General features: G+C 35.2%; 1 protein-coding gene across 1 annotated transcript; it reads right to left on the bottom strand.

Moving 5' to 3' along the window:
* Nucleotides 1-13007: 13007 nt before the first annotated feature.
* On the bottom strand, nt 13008-15808 carry LOC131059738 (uncharacterized). Its single transcript, XM_057992771.2, has 4 exons — nt 14345-15808; nt 13756-14132; nt 13403-13472; nt 13008-13301 (listed from the first exon to the last, which is right to left on the bottom strand). The coding sequence occupies exons 1-4, from the start codon at nt 15097-15099 to the stop codon at nt 13238-13240; spliced, it is 1266 nt and encodes a 421-aa protein (XP_057848754.2). The 5' UTR covers nt 15100-15808; the 3' UTR covers nt 13008-13237.
* Between the last annotated feature and the right edge of the window lie 1208 nt (nt 15809-17016).

The raw sequence follows: 17016 nt of genomic DNA on the forward strand, positions 1-17016 counted from the left end.
CTCTATATTTTTCTTCAATTCATGGTTATCATTAGCTATTAGAAGACTCGCATGTATTGATTTGCTTGATCCCCCTTGCTTTGTGAAGCATGAGAGAGTATCAGTCAGCCATCAGTATTGTGGAGCCTCTGTTTTATTTTGAATTTATACAGTGAGCATGTTATAAATAAGAGTCTGTGAACTCTCTTTAAATATTCTTTTAGAAAATTTCCTATGTTTACAGTTTTGAAAGCATTTATTTGTGTTGATGAATGAATGCTGAAGCCTTTCAATGCTTTCTGGTAAAAAGTATGATTATATTATTTGTATAATAAATTCATTGCAAATCATACGAGGAGCTGCCCTCTAATGCAGAGGTTGAATTTTTATTAATTCATCCAACCATTGGTAGTTTGTTTCCTTTTAAAAGGGCGAAACAGAGTCATATCTTGCTTAAAGACGATAATAGTTAAGTTTTCAAGAAAGGGACAAATTTGTTTACCAACACTTACCAAAGAGTATGGTCAGACATGGGATCAAGTACTTTCACAAGCTGAATATGCATACAATGACACAATAAATAGGACCACCGACAAGAGCCCTTTTGAAGTGGTCTATGGTGTTCACCCAAGGGGTATTTTGGAGTTGAGAGACTTAGGTAGTGAAACAACAAGAAGTGGATATGCAGAAGACTTTTCTCAGTCAATGAAGGAGGTACATGAATCAGTCAAGCAAGCCTTGATGGAGAACACAAGCAAAATCAAACAAAAAGTTGATGAAAGAAGGAAGAACCTCCAATTTCAAGTGGGAGATCTTGTCATGGTGCACCTAAACAAAGCAAGGCTACAGCAACGAGTGCCTAACAAGTTGCAAATGAGAAGGTTGGGTCCATGTACCATTCTAGCTAAGTATGGAGAAAATGCCTACAAGGTGGACCTACCTAGTGACATAGGATTGTCACCAGTTTTCAACATAGCAGACTTAGTTGCCTACAAGGGACAAATTCAAGGTTCAGATTGTAGTCACTCAGAGGTATCAGATGATGTGAACAACCTTCAATTACCAGCCAAACCAAATCCAAAGGCTGAGAAGGTGTTGAGTTCAAGGATCGCCAAGAAGACAAGGCATCAAATCTATTAGGAGCACCTAATCAAATGGCAGGGTATGGATGATGTTGAAGCTACATGGGTGCTTGAGACATAGTTTAAGAAGCTAGGAATTGATCAAAATCTAATTCCTAAAGAGGTGACATGATTTTCTTTTGTTTGGGAGAATGGTGCAGAAGCACCTAGGACTTAGGCATACAGATTTTTCTCATTTTGGCTTGTACTGACCCTATCCAAGTCAGGTATTGAATAAGGACTCTAGTAGGGTCCAAGAGTGAGGGTGATGAGTAAATTGTAGGCCTAGATTGAGTTAGTTCTTCTTAGGTTTGCATTTTGTGCATAAGTAGTGGTTTGAGTAGATAATTGACATTCTTGATGGTCAAAAGTGTCAAAAATTGGTACAAGAATAAGGGAGGGTTAAAATAGTATTAGGAATGCTTTAAAAGTCATGAGTAATGACCTAGAATAGGTTTCATAGATTAGGAAAGAAAAAAGTGCAAAAAGTGCAAAGTTGCAAAAAGTTGTCATGACAACTTTTGAAAGTTGTCATGACAAATTTTGTCCTAAAATGCTTAGCGATGGAGTTAGGGATAGCCAAATTCCATAGAATGCCTCCACACATGGGGAAGACTATAAAAACCTTCTCTTTCACAGTTACCAAGGTTGGATTCTTTGTTTTGTAAGATCAACAATCTGAAACTACTTATTTTCGGACTATTTGTCACCATTTTGGCTTATTTTGCTCATATTGTGAATACAAATGAAATGAATCCATAGATCCAGTAATGGATTGAGTTTATTTGGTGTATTTCAGAGTCTTTTAATTCATTTCAAGCTTTCTAGGTAGTGTGTGTTGGTGTTTTCTTGGTTTTATTTGCAAACAGCCAGTTTTGGCTTGTAAATTGCTCTTTTGTGTAAAATGGTTGCCCCATGACTTCCCTCCGTGCTACCTTCACGGCCTATTGGAAAATGGAAGGAAACCAATTGTATAGTGTACATATGTAGGTAAAAGTGTTGGAGATGGAGTTTGATATGACTATCACCTTGTTCTAGGCGAGTCCAGGAGCAACTCGGCTAGAGGAGACGGGGTGAATTTGGTGTGCAAAGTGCAGGAGTGAATACCAAAATCATAATCTAACCTTTTGGAGGGGTCCATGAAGTTAGTAAATATTTTCCAATGCAAGGGGAAGCCTTTACAAGACCATTTGTTGCTCAAACACAAACTTGACCAGTCACTGCCAGTTAGAAGGCCTAGAAACCCTTCAAAACCCTCATTTTTGGGTTAGGGAATTGTACGGTGGGATAAGGAACCAAAACCACAAAAATCACCTGAGGTTAGGTTTATTTTTGAAGAAAAGAAAAACTTGTTGTAGGGTCCTTTGGACCGTTTTCTCTCAAGCCCTAGAAAACCGGATTTTGGAGGCCTAATAGGGCTAATTCCTTGTAGCCCTTTCCTAGGCAAAATGGTGAAATCGAGAAGAAAACTATTGATTGCAAACCTCAAATGGACCCAAAAGGTATTCAAAACATGTTAGAAGCCACCTCCACATCTCTACATCAGCTCACAATAGTAGGAGGTCAAATTGACAAGTTGGAGCCAAGACAACCATAACGAGCACATGGGAGACATTGTAAATTGGTAGGGTTCCTAGTTAAACAATTGAAGAAAACACCTTGAATTTGACAAGAAGAAATCCCTAGAAGAGATTGAGAAGGACTTGAAGGTCTTAGAGCATAGATAGGCCTGGAGAGTTGGTGGAATTGAGCAACACCAACTAGGTGAAGTGTGAGCAAGCTAGGTGAACCCCATCACTTGCTGCTCCTTAAGTTGATTTGTTGTTAGAGGACCGGTAGGAGGTACAAAATTAGTAATAACATGCTGCCAGAATTGAGAACCCCTACCTTTGATATAAATTTTTATTCTATCACTCCATATTTTGTAGTTGTCCTTAGTGAATTTGGGACCCTCCTTCATCATCTTCAGTTCTTTTCCTCAAGCGGTTAAGCTTCTGCACAAAGAGGACCTAATGCTCTGATACCAATTGTTATTGTGAGGATCCAGTTGTTACTGAGAGGGGGGGGGTGAATCAGTAATAACAATAAACTGTAATCTTTCACCAACCTGAAAACACTTCTCAAAAATAGTTCATAACCAGTAGCAGTAGCTAATCAAATAGTCTTCAAATCAGATTTACCAAAACATTATTGGTAGCTACTTAAGTGCTCATCATTAAGAAAATATAGTAAAGGCATCAAATAAATAACTCAACGATCCATCCACAACATGAACACAAATATTTTTCACGTGGAAACCCAAATGGGAAAAACCACGGTGGGAATTAGCACCCACAAAATATTTGCACTCTTTTGGAATGCGCCCTATTGAAGGCCTAGCCCAGTTAGGAGCTTTACAATAATGCCCGATTAAGAGAAGACCATATTAGGAGTCACCCAGTGAAGGGATTTTAACCTCAGCTCTGTTAGGAGCTCTACCCTGTTAGGAGTAACCTTGCTAAAGGACTTACAAGATCGGGCTTGTTAGAACCTACCCGGTTAAGGGATTTTAATACTGCTACAACTGTTAGGAAACAACAGATAAATGATTTGATCAATGCACTCTCTGCTTGCTAGTACATATCTATTTAAGCTCCAATCTACTTCACACTTGCAGACATCTCAATCTGTTTCGGCACACTCTCCTTCTCTGATCACCGACACACTAAACCTTCTCAAACTCGACCTAAATACAATTTTCAACTAGGTCGGTTACATAACCCTAACAATATTCAAAATACATAGAATTTACATCATAGATCATATCAGATCATTACAACAAATTTCAAGACAATTACAGTCGTTGAATGATCATAACACATCACCGCACATCGATCTAATAAGTTGTTAAACCCTTAACACATTCTGCTAATCACTTCATTGTTTCCCAAGAAATTTGGTCCTTGTACATGCTTAAAAGCAATCTTATCATCACACACAGTTTCTGACACATCACCACTAAGTAATGAACATGATAAGATTCACCGCCAAACCATAAAACATCATCGCTTAAAGATCTTGATACCGATTCTCAAACCCTGCACTGAATATACAACAATCAATTATGAACATGACTTCCGGTTCTCCAAACATGATGCGGTTCCAGTCATAGACTAATTATAATGTCATAAGCATACATTCCAAACCGCAACGCTTAACTCAACATGGATCTCTACCACAACCATCTCCTTCATTGATCCTGCTTGTCAGTTCACTGTCAACTTAGTAAACATTCCATTACCGGTTATTCTTAGATAACTTAAATAACTTAGATGATATACCAAACATAAACAAACATGGTTTCCATCAATGAAAACACAAATAACTGGGAAAGTGTTGTCAATAAACAACAACAACAACAACAACCACCAAATAAAATAAGGCATTAAAAGAACAAGAAAAAAAAATTCCATACAATCAACCATCATTAAAGTGACAATCAAGAACACTCCAAAAATGACAAAATCTAGCAATAAAGTAGGAATAAAAATGTGTTGTGGCTAGGTAATACCAAGACCAAAGTGCATCCCTACAAGTAAGAAAAAAATCCCCCAACCCTGTGATAAAACATCACAACAAAAAAGAATACAAGTGAATCATGGATGATTAGTCACAAAGAGGATAATAGTAAACAAAATAGAATCTTCCAAGTGTTCAATATTTTCTCATCTATCAACAATCAAATGTAATCCCATGTATTGAAACTATATATATTTTGGACTTTGAAATTTATCCTCCTATTGTAATTGCACATGTGCATCAATAAGTATTCCTATAGGGAAGAATGTTCTAAAATAGGGTGGGTATATTTATTGATCAAGATGGGGTTATCTCATTGTACCTTATTTACTCAATAAAGTAATTTAAATATTTCTAAAACAAACACAAATTTCCACCAGCAAAGATAACTTAGGATCCGATCAATATCCATTGTGTTTTTGTTTACTATTTAGTTATCATTTACTCAAAATGCATGTCATAGATCACACACATACAAATCCACCTAACCATATTCCAAATTGACACATATCATACACATTACACACTCAAAAGATTTTCAACCCATTTTGTAATCTTAAGACCACATTTAGAAAAGATATAGTTTAATTGTTCTCGATATACATGACACTTAAAATAAATCAAAACATATTGATTGTTAGACCTACACATGAACCAACCACCTATAACAGTATAATATTTTTCTAATATAAAGTACTTTATTAAGGACGTGCATTGTCAAGTGTCCCATCAAACAAACAATATGTGTCATATCTCCTCATCAAATTAATTTATGAAAAGATATTTTCCCAACTAGGAGTCACTTCCTCCATGAATACCTACAAGTACCACACTCAAAGATGTAAGGCTCACTAATCAAGTTGTCAAAACAAGAGAATAAATTTACGACTTTAGACCAAACATGCATTCAATCAAATCAATCAACTACCAAACTTATTATCAAATTCAAAAATTTAAATATTCATCAAATCTAACATCCCAAACCCTCTGCATCAAGTTATGATCATTTCCACAACCGGTTCTTTTTCATAAGTTCTAATTTGACTTTTGTTCTTCTCATCCACCTTTACATTTGTGCTCTCCATAATTCTCTGCAATCGTTTGTTATAACATCTATATGCTTTGTTTTCATTAGAATAACCAAGAAATATTCCTTCATCACATATAGGATGAAACTTTCCAATGGAATCATCTCTTTTGATATAACATTTACTACTAAAGATTCTGAAATACTTAATTGTCGGTGTATGACCAAACCATAACTCATAAGGTGTCTTACTGGTATCTTGTTTGATATGAACTTTTTTGAATGTGTATACCGTCGTATTTAAAACTTCTCTCCAGTAGATATGAGGCAGATTAGCTTCCATCATCATAGTTCTAGCTGCATCCAATATAGTTATGTTATTCCTTTCCACAACTCCATTTTGCTGAGGTGTCTAGGGTCCAGACAACTGTCTCCTTATCCCATTCTTCTAACAATAGTTGTTAAATTCACCGGATGTGAATTCTCCACCCTGATCTGACCTTAAGCATTTAATCTTCAATCATGTCTTTGTCTCAACTTTAGCTTTAAAGATATTAAACTTTTCAAATGCTTCATACTTCTGCCTTAGAAAAATAACTCACATCATTTTAGAATAATCATCAATGATTAGCATGAAATATCTATCACCCTGAAAACTTTTGATTCTAGTAGGACCACACAAATCAGTATGAATAAGATCAAGAACATCATTAGATTCATCTTGTATACTCTTAAAAGAAGTTCTGACTTGCTTTTCCATTTGACATTCCTTACATACCAAATTATAGGGCTTTACAATCTTAGGTATATCTCTAACTGCCTTAGTAGAACTGATCTTCACAATGCAATCAAAATTCACATGACACAACCTCTTATGCCATAGCCAACTCTCATCAATTTGTGCAATCAAACATGTCTTCTCACCGAAGTTCAAATGAAAGATATTACCTTTAGTCTGTGTACCGATTACAATCTCCAATCCAGATCTGTTGATAATCTTGCATTTTCCATCCTTGAATTGTAACTGAAATCCCTTATCCGCCAACTATCCTACAATTAAAAGATTATTCCTTAAACCTTCAACATAATAAACATTATTAGTGTTATGCTTACCATCCAATGATATTGTTCCTCTTCCCTTGACCATGCATGCTTTGTCATCTCCAAATCTAACCAGACCACCATCAAATTATTGTAAAGATAAGAACTTCCTTCTGTCTCCAGTTATATGATGTGAACATTCACTGTCAATTACCCATTCATCCTTGTCTTTAATTTTTGCAGCAAGGGCCTTCTCTTCAGATACCGGATCATCTTCTGTGATAGCCAAAAATACCCATTCTTTTCCATTGTCAGATCCACTAGCTGAATCTTGTGTCGGTTCATCATCAAAATCAGTCACACCTTCCTCATCCGCATAGTAACATGATTTGTCTGTGCTCCTCATGTACTAATGCTTGTTCTGATAATCATGGTTAGGCCTATTCCTTTTAGAACATCTAGATGCAAAATGACCTATCTTATTACATGCAAAGCATTTAAAAGGTGATTTTCCTTCATACTTACTTCCTGTCGATCCTTTAGGTACTCTTCTAGCAAATAAGGCTTCAAGTTGCTCAAACTCTTCATCTTCTTTCTTCATATCCTCTAGTTCCTTCGCATATAAAGCATTCCAATCACTCTTGCCAGTAGATAATGTAGATGCATGAAAAGCAGGTTCAGATTTTACAGCTCCAGAACGTCCAAATTCCATGCTCAAAAGCAGATAATTTCCCAACCAAGGTATCCCTATTAATAGAGGTGTTTTCCATATTTCTCAACTCATTAATTGTAGTAGCCTTTATCTTATAAGCCGGTGGCAAAGCTCTCAGTGCTTTAGAAACTATTTCATCTTCGCTCAGAGATCCACCACAATATTAAATTCCCAAAACAATCTCATTAACTCTCTCCATAAAAGCAGTAATCCTTTCATCTTCTTCCATCTTCAAATTCTCATAACTCACCCATTAACCATCAAGTTTAGCAATTTTAACAGTAGGGTCACCTACATTCAGTGTCTCCAATTGTTAGACAACTCAGATAACTAGAGGACAACTGAGAGGAGGCGGGGGGTGAATTAGTTGTCACTAGATTATAGAGCTTTAAGCATTGAAATCCTTATTATCGGAACACATAAAATTAATACCGGAATGCATAAACCAAATACCAAAATAACTAATATAGTAATTAAACATAAACATGAATCACAAAACAGTTACCATTCATCCAGAACACATGACACCAAGATTTGTACATGGAAAACTCGGTAAAAGGAAAAACCACGGTGGGAAGCTACCCATAGTCAGATAATACTTCTGTAGTAAGTATATGATTACAATATGAGGGGTTTGCACATGCAGGAAGGCCAACAACCTAGAGCACACTACTCATCACAAAAGGAGCCTCACTAACTACAAAACAAATCCAAACTACAATCTGGAATGAAGACTAAACTGCAAGTATAGCATATCCTATGCCTAAGAACAGTTCTGGTTAAGCTCAGTACCAGAGTCCTTAAACCTCTCTTACCAACCCAATTCGATCACCTATGATCAACCAAAACTTCTACCTATGATTACAACATTATTCACACACAAATGGTCTTATATCCCATTACCATTACCATGATCTACAAAGAGATCTTACATCATATTTAAAACAACCCGAGACCTAAACAACTAAGTTGGCCACCTAAAAGATAATACAATAAATTCATAACATAAACCCGCAATCCAATGATCAACCAACTCGACTTAGGCCGAAAATAATGTAAACCAATCATTAAATCCTTTCGGTAACGCATCAGATACATCCTCCAAAACATTACATAAACCGGTCCATAACCTAGATAACACCTAACCCAATATGGGTCGCCATAAACCAAATCCAACACCACCGATGAATTGGAACATGAACAAGATAACCAACAGCATCCCGAAAGCCATCTAGAAGCCACACCAACACCACTGATCACGTGCATCAAAAGATCTTCAACAAAACTTTGTCGGTAAAACCCTTACCGGTGACCAAAAGGCTTACTAGAACAAATGATAGTATCTAAATCACCAAATCTCGAACCAACTGATCGTGATACGCATCTAAATAGCATGAATGACAGATCCAAATCAATTCCACAAACCAAAGCATACCAGATCAATATCATAAACCAACCACTCTACCGGAACCAACCGAAAACCGGTGAACAACCAAAACAGTCGGTGTTGCCATCAATGACAAAACATCAATGCAACACATAATCAATTCCTCCAAATTGCCAACACACCTCCACCCTCAAACATAGCAGGCAAAATCTCCAAATGCCACAAGAAAAATTAAAGAGACCCCTATCTCCAGTTGTAGCACCCCTACGAACAACTAGAACACCTCAAATAGTCCCCATGCAATAGTAACAAGCTAGAAAAGACAATGTCTAGGGCACAAAACTCTAGCACAAGATCTCATCTGTCATTCGAAAATTAATGTTCATCAGACCATTAACAAATGGTATTTAAATCAACTATCATATTTTTATTTTTCAATTCTAAAGTATATAGAAAGGAAAAAAAGTTAAAGCACATTCAAATAGTTCAACAAATCTATCTATATCTCATTGCAAAATTTATAATTAATGAAAATCTTGAAAAATCTTCATGATGTTAATAATCATGATTGTGATAAAATAATCTATTAATGAGAATCTTGAAGTTTCATAGTTGGTGCAAAACTCACAAAAACTACAAGAATAGTGAACATCTTTAGAATAAATACATGGCAACATTAATGTAAGCCATATAACAAATAATACAACATAGACCTTGCTATCAACTTTAATTTCAATTGCTTCAATTTATATTGTATATAGAATTGTAAAGCAATTCATTTTTATAACAACAAGAGATCTATTGCTTCAAAAGATAATAAACATGAAAAAAATTGAATATAAGAATGATATTATTAAACATTTTTTTTATAAACAAAGAATATGAATCAATTTACATTATCAATGCTTCTTACTCCAATTCTAATAGAGCCAAATAAACCTAACAAATGTAATTTGCATACTCTATTGAATCTTATATAACCATATAGAAATTTGTTAGTGTAATTCTCATTAATGACAACATATACAACAAAAATTATATAAAAAAAAGGAAAATATTATTCATTTGTATAAAGGCATGGGTAGCTTGTTTAGTAATCTTGTTTCTTCTTTGTGTATAATGCTTTTTGGGGTTGAACTCTGGTTTTTCATCTTTCACTACAGACTGTTAAGTTGTTTAGTGGTTTGTTTAGGTATCTCTCGTAGCTGAGATGTTTAGTGGTTTGTTTAGATATCTCTCGCAGCTGAGATGGACCAAAAAGTGGTTTCTTGAGCTTTTTTTTTTTTGGAGCTCAGAATAGTGGTTTTAGTGGTCTGGTAGGGTGTTTTGTTAAGCGATTTCAGTCGGTATGTTTGGCTGGTTTTGAGAATGGGTGGTATGTGTTTTTTGGATGGACTCTATACTTGCATAGATGTAAATCTTTTATCTTTAATAAAATAAAATCTTATTATCCATAAAAAAAAAAAGAACACAACCATAAGAATGCCAACATGCACGTCAAGATAGCTATGTTCATAAATAAAATTTGCATTGACCTTCAATCCTTTCCATTCTTCAATCACAAAGCAACAAACAATATTTCCACAAGTAATTTACAAATTACATACCAAATAACTGAAAAGAATGTAACTTAATCTCCTAGGTATACTCTTCTTTGCTTGCAAGGGGTCCTGCAATAATCGAATCAATAAAATATTCACATAGATGTAAAAATGTTCCAATCTTAAAAACATGAGAGTCTAAAACATTTAGCAGGGATCAATTACATATCAATGCATATCACATATTTCAGAATTATCAAATTTTTACCTCAATTATAAAGGGACTCACTCAGTCTACCAAGGGAATGACTATCAACATAATAAATACATGTATATGTAATTGTTTGTACTATGAATAGTTTTTCAAGCTCAAGATATGACTAATTTTATCACTGGAAATTGACATGCATAGTTTATCAAAATAATGTTGACTACAAAGATATTTAATTGTTAGATAATTAATGATATAAAGCAGAAATTATTAATCAAGAACTCATGGCATTTCTGTATAATATATGTTAATGGAGTATAACATATTGCATACTTAATTTATTTTCTTTTAAACAAATACCTACCGTGATCTTTTCATTCTGAGTCCCAACCGTTGGAACTCTTTAACTTTTTTAAAACAATCTTAAACACCCCAAGAGTTTGGAATGAAGTTGCCCATTTGTTGAAGACTTAAAGCTTCTGCTATCAATGAATTGTTGCAGACAAGAAAACTTGACATTTCAAGCCACACTTCTTCTAATGTATTGGATTGATTATTTGATTTAATTGGGGAACATATATAATCGAATGTATAAGCTTAGAGTGTCTTATGAGTAACCACTAAAGTATATGGATTATAGTGTGTGGTCAACCAATTGTGTTAAATTATGTAAGGATATTTGAGTAAGAAATTTCAATGTGCCAAATTTCTTGAACCGGATCTCACTTCTAATGAATAAATTCCTCAACAACGGCGGAAAATAAGCATAAAAAATATATGATGAAGGATCTTTTTAATGTCAAGTATATATGAAGCAATTTATAGGTGAACAAAATTGCATCAACCAGCATACTCTCTTATGCAAGTTTATAGAATGTAAAGTGCTCAAAATAATGTAGATTTTGTAATCAAAGTATAGTATGACAAAGTGCCCGTGTCTCCATTGCCCCTGGTGTACCAAAAAAATATCATATTCTTAACTCCCACTCCTCTAATGTAACCCAATGCAAGGTCTCATATGAGTTGGTGTAAAGTAGAGAGTGAAATTTATAAAATACAGGATCCACTTAAAACTTTTGAATAATTTAAAATACCCAGTTGCATTACCAAAGTTTAGATAATTTAATGTCAAAGGGGCCAACCCCTGCCCTTGCTGTCCTTGTGGGAAAAAGATTAATACAAGCATTCAAAGAACCCTACATGCAGCTTTTGATGATAGCTTATGTGGCCCTTTTCGACTTTGGCCATGTTTGCTATGTTTGACACTACTACATTTGGACCTATTTCATACGTCACACTCCTTTCAAAATCAAGTCTCTCCATTTTACGAGGCTTGAGTATGCCTAGTGAAATTAGTTTCCCAGAAGATATGGCTTACCTGTATCTAGCAATCAGTGAATATTGATTATCAGACGTATACCCATTATCAGATAATATTTGTGTAGTTTAAAAGAGAATATTTCCAAAATTGGAGCTCAAACTAACATGGAAAAGCATCTCCCTATGCTCAGAAGTTTTGATACCATAAATTACAGCCATTTAGCAATTAAATGTTATTTAGCAACCTTGATTCCAAACATTTTGAGACATTATTTCTTTTTATATTCTCAAATCCACAAATACTGATGTATCACCAATCATCCCCCAATTACTAAAATCTATATTGACAATGCAGTATAAGCAAGGAAAGAAACAAAACTCCCTTGCGTAGTCCCATATGCAAAATAGATAGTATGTCATATAAGAGTATAAAGTATTGATCGGCAACCACAAATACTAGCATTTAACAAGAATAGAAATAGACACAGGTACATTAATGTGAACACAATACAAAAACAATTAAATCATCAAATTAAAACAGATCCATCAAATTATACACCATGATAATTGACCTATACAACTTATACAGCACAAACTTATTTCGTGAGCGGGCAACAATCATCCAACTTTGCATCCCACTATCTCCATCTTCACAAATGTTTCAAATCATAATCTTGAAGATCAAATCGAAGAGAACCTAATCTTGAAGATCAAAATCTTGAAGATCAAATCAAAGAGATCATAATCATGTTAATCTAAATAATAGGCATTTCAGTTCTTACATTTTAGGAGGGGCATACAGAGGGAAAAATCATAACACTGTCTTATGAACAGAGGTGTGATCAAATCAAAGAGATGATCATGATAATCTAAATAATAGGCATTTCAGTTCCTTACATTTTAGGAGAGGCGTATAGAGGGAAAATTCATGACATTGTGTGTGAAGAGGTGCAATTAAAAAGCACATTGGTCAAACCAATGTGTATTCCTGATAAATATATGAATGAGGATAGTAGATAGAGACATGAAACAAAAAATATGAATGGATGCTTCAATCCTTCAAATGTCAGATTGATTGATAATAATGGCTTTCAGAAAGAGTGTGACAAGTGAGAAATAATGATGGATTTTATTGTGCTTCAAGTTAAATATACAAATAAAAGTTAAGCTTCCCTAGGAGACGATTCTAATCTGAAATAAAATTAATTCAAATAAATATTTCAAAGCAATTGAGTAAGGTAAATGTGAAACTCAGGAAGAAAAACCCTGAGATTGCATGGTAATATACAATTTAATATTCAAAAGACACAGTTAGCCTTGCCATTATCTAGAGCGTGGTTCTAACTGTACCGAAACTTTGGGCGAACACCAAGTACCCCTGCTCTAGCTTCACTGAATTTGTACCTGCATCAGCCAGTAGAAATGCTGTAATAACCAAGTATTTTTCTCAGATATTGCATACCTTATCCCTTAAGAATCATGAAAAGGCCAGGATGAGAATGTACCCTCTATCAATAAGGAAGTTTTTAATTGCTATCGGAAGTGCTGCACCTCCACGACTGTGTATTCCTAACCCTGTGGTAAGAATATCAATACAAGTATGAGAAAATAATAAAAAGATTGAGGATTTCGATGGGAGTACTAGAGAAAATAATATTGGATCATATTGAAAACCTATTTCTATTTTACTTATAGATCAAAACCACTGCATTGCAGAAACGAAATACAAGCTGAATGTATAATTACATTAACAGTAGTTAGTCCTTCTGTATTCCATTAAAATGATAATGCATAAAAAATGGTATCCCAATCTTAAATGACAGATGTGAGTGTCAATTACGAGAAAATAACTTGTTACCTGTTATGACCTCAAGTTCAGATGGCCTTGACATGGATGGCACGAGCACTTCTGGAGCATGCTTGTCTGTATGGCAATTACCTTGCTCACGCATTCTTCCACTTGAGAGAGAAATGCTTTTTGGGACATTGTACTCAATCATTTCCAAGCGTGATGCCAATGCATCCACTGCTTCTAATGCATGGAGACCATGCAGATCTAGCTTCCAGACATTGTTATTTTCATTTCCAATTCGAAGAATTTCTGCGGCTGCTTTGGCATTGAATTGCTCTGCAGCCAAGTACTCTTGCTGGGATTTATTTGACAAAATCCTAGCAGTATGGTAATCACCTCGAAGATATGCATTTTGAGCATTCTTTGAATGTCGACCTGCAGACCTACTCAAACAGAAGCCAAAAACATCAGTCTAATGTTTCGAACAAAATCCAATTAAAATAAGTGGCATACTCAAAGACAACAATTTGGTCTTCAAACGATTCACATTTACCAGTAAATGAAATATAGTCTTATAGACAGACAGGGGAAACATCAAATGACAGAAGATGAATATTTAATAATCAATCTCAATTCTAACTTAGTAGTACAGTACCTAGACAATCGCAATCCATCCTTCCGATTTTTCCAATAAAGATCATCATTTCCATCCCATTCTGGCTCGGGAGGAGCCACCAGCATGAGCCCCATTAACCTATTTCCTTCTGCTTCCTCTGCCTCTTCTGAACCAAGGCAATTAGAAGTGGCATCACAATTTACAGGACCTTCTTTGGTAGTAGCATTTTCCAGAGCTTCACAAAGGTCAGACAATTCTGAAGAATCTGTAGCTGACATAGAATCCAAAGAAGCGGAGGCTTGTTCATGATCATAACCAGCAGCCACTAGAACATCCTCTATCAAGCCCTTATCAGCCCAGGGGTGCAAACCCTTCAATTTCTCAACAACAAGCTGATTTTGATTAACCTGATCTGTCACAATCCTGCTCTGCACATTAGTGCCAGGTAATGATGTACTTTGGTAAAGTCCAATCATATTATCTGGCTCGGAAACAGATGATTTGACAATATCAGGGGACCTAGCAGACATGAAGTTAATATCCTTAGAACAAACAGCAGTTATATCAGCATTCATCTGTTTGTCTCGAACATCAGTCCCCACAGTTAGGCCTCTGTAATTAGGGTTAGAAGAAGAATTGGGTATCAATGGAGGGAAAGGGTCAACGCCAATGCTATCAAATTCCCCCTCCTTAAGCCGTTGCTGCAAATCAAAGGTAGCCCATCCTGCGGTCTTAGTCCTAGCACCCTTCTTCGGTCCCTTGGCCCTCATGGGACCGGCCGGGTAGCCAGACATGGCAGGCTACTTCAAAATTAGGCTTTATGTAACGAGATCAGGTATACGGATCCAAACCCAGTAGGTAATTTAGCGCAAAAGAAAATTGGGGCTAAAATATTTTAACAATTCGTCGACTCAATCGAAAGAATTATAAAGTGGATATGGATTGAATTTACAAGAAAATTACATAGCTTACCTCACTATCGAAACGAACCCACGGAGCCGAATTTCCAGACCTCGCGCAACCCAAAAAATAACAAGAAAAAATGGAAGCTTTTTGACTGCTGTTGAATTAAGGATTTGCTGAATTTGTTGCGTGAAGTCTGTGAATCCATTAACAAAAACTTGAAGCTCCAAACAAAAAGAACAGGAGAAGATAAAAAAATATCACCCACGAACGAAGATTATTCGGCTCCGGGGCGTTCCGCAGACAGATTTGGATGAATTGCTCTGTAATCTTATTGAGGGCAACACACAAATAGACTTACACCCATGTTGGAAGATTTCTCAGAATTGCATACAAAGAGGCTTAAATTTCACCTCAGATTTATTTGTAAGGAACGGTGTACATAAAACTCCAAGTTGTGGAATGAATCTGAACCATTTACAGAAATTTGAGCACTTGTTTAATTAGCCCCGGCTTTGACAATGTTATACTAACTTTGTTGACTAATTCACAGGTTATTCCCGTTAAAAATACCGCCACGTACCATTATCATCAAACACCTTGACGGGCAAATAGGTCATACATTTAACCTATTAAGGTCCAGAGGACAATGCGTTAGTTTTTTTATAATTAAAGAACGGATAATTTTTTAATATGAAAAATTAAAAATTCATAAATAATCCCTTGCATGTCACTGTAACTTATTAAAGATAATCATATGTTAAATTTCACAATAATTATCAAATTTTATTAAATCAATTCAAAAAATTAAATATATTATTTATAACAAATAGTTCATGTACGTATGTATAGAGGAGATACACATGTCAATTGACGAATTATTAGTGTTTTTCAAAGCTTTAGGACTAGCATATCTATATTATAAAGAATTTATGTAAAATGCGTCAAGATATATCAGCTAGAAAAGTTGATGCAAGAAAATGATAAATAAATTATGCACAAACAGGTTTATTTGAAAATGAAATCGATATGTGAAAACCTTTGACATCATCCACACAACTAGAGACAATTGCAATGTTTACAAACACACATAGTTTGAACAAGGATTAATTCTCCATGGGGATTATTCCTCACACAAAGTCAACCAAGTAAGGCTTCTCTATGAACGAGAAAAGCAATTACAAATAAAGTTGTCAACAAAAGTTCATTAGTTATACGATGAGGTGCATTCAATAGCTATCATAATTGTATTATAAACTAGCACTTGCAGCCTTAGGAGGTGCAAGCATAGCCGATAGGTAAATAGAGAAGACTTTTTTTATATTAAATATAGAAAAACCAAAAAGATATAGTAAATCCTTGAAAGTCCAAGCTGCTAAAAGCATATCCCAGTAGTTGACGCCATTCCTATCTGATACTACAAACTATGGAAACTTACATCATATAGCAGAGTTACAATATATATGTCAGATTTACAATATATATGCCAGATTTACAATATATGACAGTCTTGCTCTATTTGGCAAATTATACAAATAAGAGACCAGCTATATAAAGACAAATACCAAAACTGTGAATCCTAGAGTAAAAAACATCAGACCGCATAGTATAAGTTCATGTGTCCATCCATGAGGTCCACCCCATGGGACCTTCCATCTATATAGCAGTCTTGGTTCTGAGGAACACACCACCTTCTATCGCTTGGGCCAGATATTGTTGCTCTTGTCTTCTTCCTTCTTTGATCTCCTTCATGATGGCTTCAAGTGCACTAGACAAAGGGGGATCTCTCATTGTTGAACTTGGTCCAA

Source organism: Cryptomeria japonica, chromosome 3, assembly GCF_030272615.1.
Source record: "Cryptomeria japonica chromosome 3, Sugi_1.0, whole genome shotgun sequence".
Taxonomy (NCBI): Eukaryota; Viridiplantae; Streptophyta; class Pinopsida; order Cupressales; family Cupressaceae; genus Cryptomeria; species Cryptomeria japonica.

What these genes read in the sequence shown, in the direction of transcription:
- LOC131059738 (XM_057992771.2), bottom strand. Translation starts at nt 15,099, where the DNA reads ATGTCTGGCTACCCGGCCGGTCCCATGAGGGCCAAGGGACCGAAGAAG. An exon ending in GATGGATTGCGATTGTCTAG is followed by an intron (nt 14,133 to 14,344) that starts GTACTGTACTAC and finishes CTGTTTGAGTAG; the next exon opens with GTCTGCAGGTCGACATTCAA. An exon ending in TGAACTTGAGGTCATAACAG is followed by an intron (nt 13,473 to 13,755) that starts GTAACAAGTTAT and finishes TTCTTACCACAG; the next exon opens with GGTTAGGAATACACAGTCGT.